The 10,761-nt window shown below is 43.1% G+C and overlaps 1 protein-coding gene across 1 annotated transcript in view; it reads right to left on the reverse strand.

Moving 5' to 3' along the window:
* TSHZ3 (teashirt zinc finger homeobox 3) overlaps window positions 1-9,614 on the reverse strand; it is a 93,031-nt gene extending 83,417 nt beyond the window's left edge. Inside the window, exon 1 of the mRNA XM_069082605.1 lies at window positions 9,478-9,614. Within this exon, the coding sequence (XP_068938706.1) occupies window positions 9,478-9,517 (40 nt within the window). The 5' untranslated portion in view covers window positions 9,518-9,614. The remainder of the gene's footprint in view (window positions 1-9,477) is intronic.
* Window positions 9,615-10,761: the final 1,147 nt, after the last annotated feature.

Genomic DNA, 10,761 nt, shown 5'->3' on the forward strand with positions numbered 1-10,761 from the left:
AGAGAGAGAGAGAGAGAGAGAGAGAGAGAGAGAGAGAGAGAGAAGGGAGAAGAGAGGGAGAGAGGCAAGGAGAGAGGGAGAAAGGGGGTGGAAGAAAAGGGGGGAGGGAGGGGAAATTCAGTTGAGACGGTCTTGGCGGTGAAGAGAGAAAAGGAAGAAGCTGTCAAAAGTTGAGAAGGATGTCAGTACTGGCCCTGATTACAAGGGCCTATAGAGTTCCCAGACCTTTTATCATCCCTGCCATCAAAAACAGACTGCATGTCACAGAGAGATGACTGATGGCTGCCAGTCTCCCAGAGCCCAGCCAAAACCCCAGGAGGCCCCTTCTTTGCCCCCCCCCCCTCAAGATTCCTAGCCCTGCAGCAACAAGCTTGACCTAGCAGGAAAAGAACTTTAGGCACAAAGCCCAGGCCTTGAGAGACACTCCAAGCATCGCCCTGCTCTTCCCACAGAACAATCAGTGAGAAGGTGGTTTGGGGTTTGTTTTTTCAGCTTACTGGAGTTAGCTACAATTCCTCCTCTTCCCTGGACACCAAGGGTCTACAAGGGACTGGAAACAACCCTGAGAAAGCACTACAGTTACTGCCATCATTTCTTTAGAAAAAAAACAAAACACCTTCTTCTTACTTCACATGAATCTCAGCATCTACTTCTTTCATTCTTTGGGCACAACTTCCACACAGAATCTTTTTAGAAAATGCAGGGTAATGACATAGAAATTTTCAGAGGAAATATACTGACTCTTGAGTTGAGTTTGGATCATAAAATCAAATGACCTTCACAGCATTAAGTAAGGCTTGCAAGTAACTGAGAGCTAAGGCCATATCAGTATTTTAGTTTCAGAATCCATGACATATCTAGCATACAGTATCAAATTACAATATCAAATTTCTACCATACTACTCCATCCCCTTTTCTCACCTATACGATCAAAAGCTGTATTTGTAAATATGATACATAAAGAATAATTTCATTCTGCTTACAATCTTCCAACAGTAACTGTAGTTCCTACCTATCAGGCACGTCTAGAATTCAGTGTTAAAGAGTTTCCTAAAGTTGGGATGAGGACTCCCCCCCAAAACAGCAAAGTGGTTTCTTTCTAGGACTCAGCATGATCTCATTATTGTGCCCCCGGGAATCACTTCAACACCATAATAAGCCAGTAGGTACAATAACCAGCACCTTTAATGAACGTTAAATAATAATACTAAGCCAATCTCTTTCCACATTCCACTTCCTATATGCCCTTTTACTTAGGACTGTTCTTATACAGTTACCTACAGGCCTTCTTACATATCTTTCCCACAATCCTGTGCTATACTATGAGAAGAGATGCAAAGGAAACCTAAAGACCAGTAAGGTGGCCATAACCCTACCACCGACTTGCTCAGTGAAATCTGCTTAGTGAAAAGAACATTCCTCAGGCCATAAATGCCACTTCTGAAAACCAGAATAATTTACTTTTTAACAAGACATATCTTTAATAAGGGGAACTTTAAGACTCCCAAGCAACCAGCTTAGAGAGACTTTCCCCTTCCAAAAACGTACTCTCCTTTAGAATATCTATTAACATGGCTTAGATAAATCATCACTTGTGACAAAAGGAACCAAAAGCTGGGCTGCAAACCAGATTTTGTGGAAAAGAATTCCAGCTCAAGTGTTACAATAAGGTGTTTATATTTCTTCATATGCTTACCATATTACCTTTATTATGTGTAACATCAAAGTGATTATCGCAATTACATCTAACAGAATTAATTATATAACTTCCCATCACTCCTGGATACATAATGCATTAGAGGTAAGCCCAAGAAAGAAAACATCTTGATTGTGGAAACTATTGTTGGTGCCTGTTTTCTTCCAACGCTGTACCAAACTGAAGACAAATTTCAGAAATGGTAGTGCATCAGAAGATGAGCCTATTAATGGGCAGTGAATATGTGGATAGTAAAGTGTAATTTTTTTATCTGAAGAAATGGTCTGTTTTCATATTGTTTTGGTATAAATGGCCAGGTAAAATCATTTTTAAAAAATATTTTCATTTTTTAAAGGAGCTGGTTAATCTACCTAACAAATCCGTTACTCCATAAAGAAAGGAGTGCATGGGTGAAAGACTTACAAGCCTTTACGTATGCAAAATAAATTCACTCAAAGCTTCATTAATATTAATTTAAATTCAAAACCCATTTACATTAAATTGTTCATTAAAAACTGCCTATTTTATGCAACATGCATTCCTCAAAGAACGCAGAGGAAACTGAAACACATAGGGCTGGATTTAATGATGGGGATGAAATATCAAAAGTAAATGAATTTGAGTCATTTCACGCATATTATAAAGCCAGCCCTTTCCTCTCCACCAGCAGTGGGCTGAAGTTGGGTGGGCCCTCAGTCACCCATAGTACCCAGCATTAAGTCATTCATGACTTGTATGTGGGATCTTCTGACTTTGAAAATAGTGGACACAAGAAAGTAGAAATAATTCATGCTAAAGAGTGAATGAATATACCCAGTTCAAAATGCTAGACAAGTAAGAACATGTAAAGCTACTTTAAGAACCTCAGATGGACTCTAAATTAATTATAAGTTTGGCTCAATTGTTAAAAAATATACATAAGTTCATGTATGTGAGTATTAATGTGCACATACTTGGTCTAAGATTAACATCATTCCTTTCTTCTTTTTCTCTCACCTCTGCCCCCAACTCCCCCCCCCCCCCCCCCCCCCCCCAATTTTATAGCTTCTGAAAGCTTGAGGAAGAAGAGAGCCATGGGAAGAGACTGGGAGGTTCCTTATTCAGTGAACTCCCACACCGAGGACACTTACTAACTTACCCTGTTTCCCAAACAGCTGTTCTGGATGGAAGAAACAGAGTCATAATTAATAACATGTGTCCTGACAGTATGAATTAATAATTTATCATTAAGCACAAACACCAAGTTAAATTATTCTTCAAAAGTCACACCTTTCTATATCTGAGAAAATAGGAGTACAAGGGAGGGTTGCAGGTAATATGGTCTTTTAAGGAATAATTTTTACAATTCTTGTCCTGGATCATTTTCTGTTTAACACAAAATAAAATCTAGAGTAAAAATTAATTAAACTTATGTAACAAAGTACTACTTAAACTTGTATCTGTACTTAGTTCCTTTTTTTTCCAATTCAGAGATGCTTTAAAATATTTCCAAATTTTGTTAAGTCATCTTATAATGTAATTTTAAAAAATTCTCTAGATCTATAGTATTGCAATTTTGCATACAGGTAGTCATAAACAATTTCACGATAGTCTATTTTGCATTATTTCAGCTCAGAAACTAAGGAGCAAAATTTTCTACAGAATGACCTAAATTACTGAAACCCACAACTAATTCAAATTTTTAAAACTCAAGGAAAGATAACAAAATCTATGTCTCCATTTCTTGTGATTTTGGTAGCAACACTAAAAAGGAGTGTGTGTGTGTGTGTGTGTGAGTGAGTGAGAGAGAGAGAAACACCCTTAACCACACTCATTGTTTAGTGGGATTTTTAAAATTAATTTAATGACTAACTGCAAATACTGGAAACTAGAATTAATCTGTCTGGATAAAAAAAGGCTTACAGACATTTAAATGCATGTATCGGGACACTTTATCAACCTAACATAAAATTGTCATCTTATCTTATTATATGACTATTTTATGCATGTGTCAAAGAATTTAAAAATGACTGCCTGTCTATTCAGTCTAATTACAACTGCATATTATCTGTCTACATGTACCAGTCCATATCATTGTTACTAAATACAATATATTGTATTCACCTTTCATTGTTAACTTCAGACAGATAAACCACAATTCTGGGAGTGACTAAATTTTAAAATTCTCAAGTCTTAAACACCTGAGCAGGAATGTTTTGTGATACTAGGTTGTGTCTGTTTGTGATTTTTTTCTCATACATTCATGGGTAATATTCTAATCGAACAGTATTAGTATAGAATATACCTGTATACATACATATACATATATGCATATGTGTGTATAAACTATATACATGTATTTGTATAAATACATGTGTGTATGTGCATAATATGTAGGCCAATTTGACTAATACATTCAAGTATATCATAGCTTTGTATGTATATACCCTTACAAAAACTCTCATTCACATCTACATACACACACATACCTACTTTGTACTTATAGGACTCAGGAGATTTTATAGTTGGTCTATTGTATCAATATTCAAGGAGGGGCATGAAAGCGATGCAAACTACATTTGAAATAACTGAAACATTCATATCATCAGATTAAAATGTTATTGCTTCTCCACCAAGGCCGAGTTGTTCCAAGACTACTTTCTGATTTCAGCTTTGATTTCCTTCCCGATCACCCAGGTGAGCAAGGCTTTGGACCTTAAAACTGACCATGTAATGCAACCCTCAGGTGAGCTTTTCTATGCTCCAGTTGATACTTATGCTAGAAAACATCACAGGGGAAAAGAAGAAATTGGGGGGGGGGGGAAGTCCTCTAATCCTGCAAACTCACCCTAGCTTCACAGCATTCCCCATATCCCCGAAGCAGTCACAATTCATTCTAATCACTTTACAAAACAATCTTTAGTAAAAAGAGGAAGAATGCAGACTTGTGAGCCAATTTAAGGAATAACTGCTGATACATCAGTTATTGATGATTTCCCTCCTGCTTATGAGTGTGCTCAAGGCAAAACTGCAAGGAAGATGACAACATCAACCATTTGCAATAAACTGTGGCCCTGGAGAGCACTGAAGCCCTAACTGACAGTTGTCAAGATAATAGGAACAGTGGCAGCTGATTCTGGAAGATTCTGCTCTACAGTTTGGATGTTTACCAGAAATGTCCATACCTCCTTGCCTTTATGCCCCATTCTCTTTCCTTTGCTTTCCTTTCCTTTCCTTTCCTTTCCTTTCCTTTCCTTTCCTTTCCTTTCCTTTCCTTTCCTTTCCTTTCCTTTGCTTTCCTTTCCTTTCCTTTCCTTTCCTTTCCTTTCCTTTCCTTTCCTTTCCTTTCCTTTCCTTTCCTTTCCTTTCCTTTCCTTTCCTTTCCTTTCCTTTCCTTTCCTTTTCTTTCCTTTTCTTTTCTCTTCTCTCTCTCTTTTTCTTTCTTTTTTTTTTTGCATTGTTCCTCATACTTTTCAGGAAAAAAGGGGAAAAAGGAAAAGCAGAGGGACAGCCATAACTAATCATTTTGTCAGCTTGCTGCTGGGAGGAATCTCTGTCGAACAGAGAAATATGTGGCAGGTTTGGAGGCAAATGGGATCTATAACAGGGGCTGCCCCCCTGTGTACCTACAGAGTGGTGGTCTGACTACAAGGCTATGTTTACTTTGGTTGGAGGGAAGAAGGAGACTTCAGAGCAGTCTGATAAGGCACAAGGCAGGGTCTAATTTTCCAAGGTACATACGCCCCGGGCAGGTTATGACAGTCGGTCCTAACCTGGCGCATTCTAACTAAAACTCTGAAAGACATTTTAGTATTTCCTTAGGTACCCATATAGTTAGACTTAGTAGCCTTCTTCAGAGTCAGCTTAGGGCACTGGTGTTAGCAAACCCAAGAGAAAGAAAGGTGTTCCTAAAGAGCGCTAAAAAAAGTCAAGGTCTTCACGGATTTAATCTATTATTGCTAATTTCCAATGGAAGGTAATTTTCTCTCAAAGAATGAAAGCTAAAGGTAGCAGGTGGATTGAGAACCAGTTGGTGATAAGAGAGAAAAAGAACTGAGTTTCTACTACCCTGATGCACATATGTTCCTCTTAAAAAATAAATTTATGTGAATAAAAGGTCTGTCACTAGTTATTAAGAATAACTACAACCATAATTTCTTGATCTTTTAAGAAAAAAATTTATTATTTGTTTTGTCTGATTTTTTTTTAAGTGCTAAGAGAAAGCTGTAATTTTTAGGAAGGTATAATTATTACTTTTCTTGAATTAGACTGGCCTCCATTAACACCGCTGGGTCCTAGCTTTTCCAAATATCACCTATTTGGCACAAATGTGTGGTACCTTAAGTGGTAGATCTTAAGAACTAAAACTATTATTCCTTTAAACAGGAGAGCAAACCTCTATGTCTGACCTTCTTCCACATTAGTTGGGGGGAAGGGAGGAGTGGAAGAGGAAAGTCAACAGATTCTGAATTATTTCCCTCCTTTACAATACCAAAGTAAGAAATGATTGCTTTTCAGAAATTCTTGGAGACAGCTTTAGTCTTCCACAGTGTGGTGTTAACACTCGGGCTAGACATAAAGAATTTGTGCACCTGTCTGTTATGTCTGCAAGCTCTGTACAGCTGAGAGTTCTTTGTTGTTGTTATTCTACTCCAGACCATTAAAAGGGCCCTAATTCCTATGACATGATTATCCAGGTACCAAAGCCCATTTGTCACCTGCAGCAGAAAATTGAGTTAATGCACAACTAAAGGCAACCAGGACTGTGTAATATCAACTTGATTACATCAAACTAGCTGCAAACCTAATTCTACTGGATGACACTGCGTTGAGCTTGTCATCTCCAATCATTAAAGCTGTCAGGAATCCATCAGGTTTACAGCTAATTAGGTGAACACTAATGAAGCTGGCAAAACAACTTTTCTTTTTTTATGGCTGAGCGGACCTTTCAGTTTGGAGGGGGAAAAATTCTCCAGTATTCTCTAGGTTGCTGGGAACTGGATTTTCAGAGTTACCAATCAGCAGACATCTTTTTTTTAACCCCCTCTATCAGTACAAAGCAATCAATTTGTCATCACTCTCAGTATGCCACAAAAGCAGTCATGAACCTTATAACTTGCAGCTGTGAGGACCCAAAAGGAGGAGGGATGGGGGGAATGGGAAGTTTCTTGTCCATCTAGACAAAAACCTCACACAGCTCACTTATTGGTCTTTACATACTTATCACCAGCATAAATGTGGAGGGTATTTTTTTTCACTCTTCTTAAATAAGTGGCCCTTCAGTCATTCTCCACCCCCTCCTCTTCATGTCCATTAGGCAGAGGCATTTTGATAAAGTAAAGCCAAAGCCAGTGTATGGGGGAAGAATGAAAGCACTCACTCTGCCAACTTCTGATTGACCATTAAGCTATTGATGAATGTGCCTGTCAGGAGAGAGACAATTAAATCAAATATGAAACAAAGTCGTTTTGACGGGTCATTTTGATAGAGCAAAACCATTCTTCCATCTCCTATTAGTCCTGCAGTCAAGTTTTTATAATGAATATTTCTTAACTAACCTGCTAAATCTTGGTTGTTTTGCAAAAGGTATAAAAAAAAATTCCTGCAGCAAAGGCTGCTCTTGAAAGGGGAAAAAAAAGTCTGCTTCTAGTTTCTTTAGTATTCCAGCATATCAGGCAAGAGGATCAGATTTAGTGAGTGACACTGAAAAGCTGAACTGCAAAGAGATTACTAGACCAAATTTCAAGATGTTAAAATGAACCCTATGTTAATTACAAGACACACTGACACCTCAAAATGCATGCCCTGAAGAGGAAAAAAAATTTGGAACTCAGAAGGAATCCCTGGAAATTATATGAACCTTATGGTGCAACTTTTTAAAGAAAGCATTAATAAGCAAAGGTGGGGGGGTGCTTCCATTGATGCAGTTAATACCTCAGCCTCAATTATATAAGTTATAAATTGATCTGGCTGAGATAGAGAGGCCTCAATTGACTGAGCACTTTATACATAACTATACTACTTTGAAAACTTTTTCAACTTGGATCAATCTGGAAACAAGAAGGAAAATATCCTCCCCAGAAAGTCTGTCTCTTTCTGTGGTTTTCCAAAGACATTGACACAAGAGTGTGTGCCTAACAGGAGAAATAACTTTGCAGTCCCAGTTATCCTGTGGAAAGGATTGGTATAGCACATCCTATTTGGGATCCAACTGTCAGATCTTAGGAAGTTTGCTTTTTTCTTCACAGCAAACTCAAACTACCAGTTTACTGTACTTAATAAGTACTATTCAAAAACAACTAGGATAATGGAACTTACTACTACTACTACTACTACTACTACTACTACTACTACTACTACTACTGCTACTACTATTACTATTACTACTACTACTGCTGCTGCTGCTGCTGCTGCTGCTACTGCTACTGCTACTATTACTGTAAGACATACTTGGGGGGGAAGAACTACTTTAGGATATACTGAACAAATAATTTCCAGCCAAGAAGAGCTCAGAACATACTTGGCCACCAGTCTTCTCCCCTTCCCCCTCAGCTCCTCCCTCTGCCACCCCTCAAACACTTAATCCTCTCTTTTGTGCAACATCATCTGTACCTCTCCACCTATGAGTGTTACTCATATCAAAATACATCTTGTCCATATGTGGTCCTCTCAAACAATCCTCCAGAAATCCCTGATCTACTGACAGGGCTCTCCTGACGTCACAGAGCCTGGCGTTAGTGGAGCAAGTGATTTATTGATGTTTATTGGGAATGAATAGATCAAAGGCAGCAGGATGACAGGCGATCAATCAGTCATCAAATCAAGGATGGCAAGAGGCCAGAAATCCTTCTAGCAGTCCACATGCCCCCAACTGACGATTATTGCAAAATAATGTTTGTGTGTGTTGTCTTTGGTTCATGGACTGACTGGTTTGCCAGAAGAAAAAAAAATAATTAATTAAAAATCTGCTCAGTCTTAACAGGACTTGACAGTCCTGGCCCAAAAGAAATAAAAGAAAAAGACAACTATTCAGATGTAGCCCAGAAAGTATTAGGAGAAGAAAAGGAGAGTAGTAAGGGGGGAGGAAAGGCAGGGGAGAGATTTAAAGCCAGCATCAAAAATATTCTTGACAGTCATCTGACAATACACAGACCCTTCTCAGCTTCGGCCTCCTCTGCGGCTTCTCAGCTTGGGCCCAATAAATGAAAAATCAATAGGATTAGCCCGAAGGTTGCCAAAGGGACCATGGGCTCCTTAGAGGAACTGGAGATGTCCCCAGCTCAGCCCCGCAGGAGGGAAGGAAGCTTCAGGCCAAGTTTAAGGGGGAGGGGGAGGTCTTTCCCAGTGTCTCTTTTATGAAGCCAGATGACCCTCTAGGACTGTCACACACACACAGACACACACACACACACACACACACACTTCCCTTCTCAACTCATTTTTTCAAGAGAAAAACAGATAAAGTGAGACACAGATTGCAAAAAGGCAGTGCTTGCTTCTTTCCCGAAGTGAGGCTCCAGAAGTCCGGATGAAAGAGGACAGCAGGGGAAGAGAACTAGGCGTCCAAGGGAGCTTGATGCCCCAAATCCGACAACCTCACACGTTGGCATATTGCAAAGCCCTGAGTTACTCTGAGAATAGTCAGGGCAGATGGAGCAGAGTAAAATGCCGGAAGGTGAAAATAAATCGGACTCGGGGAGAGGAGAAAGGAAGCGGCAGGGACGGAAAAGGGTTAGGGAGAGGTGGAAGGAGGAGAAGGAAGAGGAGGAACAGGAGTAGAAGAGAGAGAAGAAGGTTCGTACCTGCTGCGCGCCGGGGCGCTTGCTGCTTTCTCCTCGGCATCCTGCTCTCCAGCGACTGCTGCTGCTGCTGCTGCTGCTGCTGCCGCCGCCGCCGCCGCCGCCGCCGCCGCCGCCGCCGCCGCTGCTGCTGCCAGGGGTGGGGGGCGGCGGGGAGGGGGGGGAAGGGGGGGGGGGGGGGGGGGGGGGGGCCGGGGGGGGGGGGGCCCCGGGGGGGGGGGGGAGGTTGGCAGAGTTATCTCAGCCTCCCCCCCGGAGATCTCCTGTGTGATCTTGCTTCCTCCAGTCTCTCAGCTTTTTCCCCTCTTCTTGCTCATACACGATCCCACAAACGTGAGGGAGGAGGAGAGGGGAAGGGGGAGGAGGGAGCAGGAGGGAGAGGGAGGAGGAGGAAGAGGAGGAGGAGGAGGGAGGGGAGGCGGTAGGAGGACGGAGCTGCCGGCAGAATGGGAAGTTTGACAAATCGCCCCGGAGGCAGGAGGAGGAGGGGGAGGCGCAGCCGGGCCTCCCCCTCCCCGGCCCCAGATGAGGTGCGCCTGGTTGGGGGGGTGGGGGGGCAGAGAATTGGGGGTGGGGGGAGAGAAGGAAATCCAAGGATGGAGAGGAGGAGAGGAGGGGCAGAGGGGAGCCCTCGCTCCTCGTCCAGCCCCGGCCCCGGCCCTCCCCGGGGGGAGGGGGCTCACGGCATCCAGCGGGGAGGCGCGGACAGGCTGGCCGGCCCCGGCGGCCGCAGCAGCCGCCGCTGCAGGATCAGCGGTCCTCAGAGCCGGCGGCTGGGCTGGAGCCGCGGCGGCCGCAACAGGCAAGCTTAAAGGAAAACGAGATGATCGTATCACTCAACTCGGCTGGGGGGGGGCGGGGGGCGGCACCGAGCTCTCCCCCCCACCCCAGCCATCCTCGGGACGTTCGCTCCTTAGCTGCTTCACTGGGGGAAGGGGGCTGAGCCTTTTCCCAGCCCCCTCCCCTCTACTCCTCACCCCCCACCGGGTGCAAGCTCCGTCTCCCCTTCCCGCCCCTATCCCAGGATTGCATGCACCCCCCCACCCCCTCGTCCCCGAAGCCGCCGCCGCCGCAACCGCTGCCGCCTTCCGCGCCCGCCCTGCCCCGGCCCCTCTGCCCCAGCTGCTCGCCCCGCTCACCCCTCCCGGGAGACCGCGGCTCTTCACTTGCTGCCCCTACCACCGAGTCCCTGGGTCAGGCCTGGCCGGGCCCCACGCACCCTCCTTCTCCTCCTATCTCCCCCCCCCCCTCCCCTCCTTCGCCGGGCACTCTTCTTCGCCAGCTTTT

The sequence above is a fragment of the Petaurus breviceps genome, unplaced genomic scaffold (genome assembly GCF_028583685.1).
Source record: "Petaurus breviceps papuanus isolate PSGF00001 unplaced genomic scaffold, PetGlider_PUasm1.0 171, whole genome shotgun sequence".
Lineage (NCBI taxonomy): Eukaryota > Metazoa > Chordata > Mammalia > Diprotodontia > Petauridae > Petaurus > Petaurus breviceps.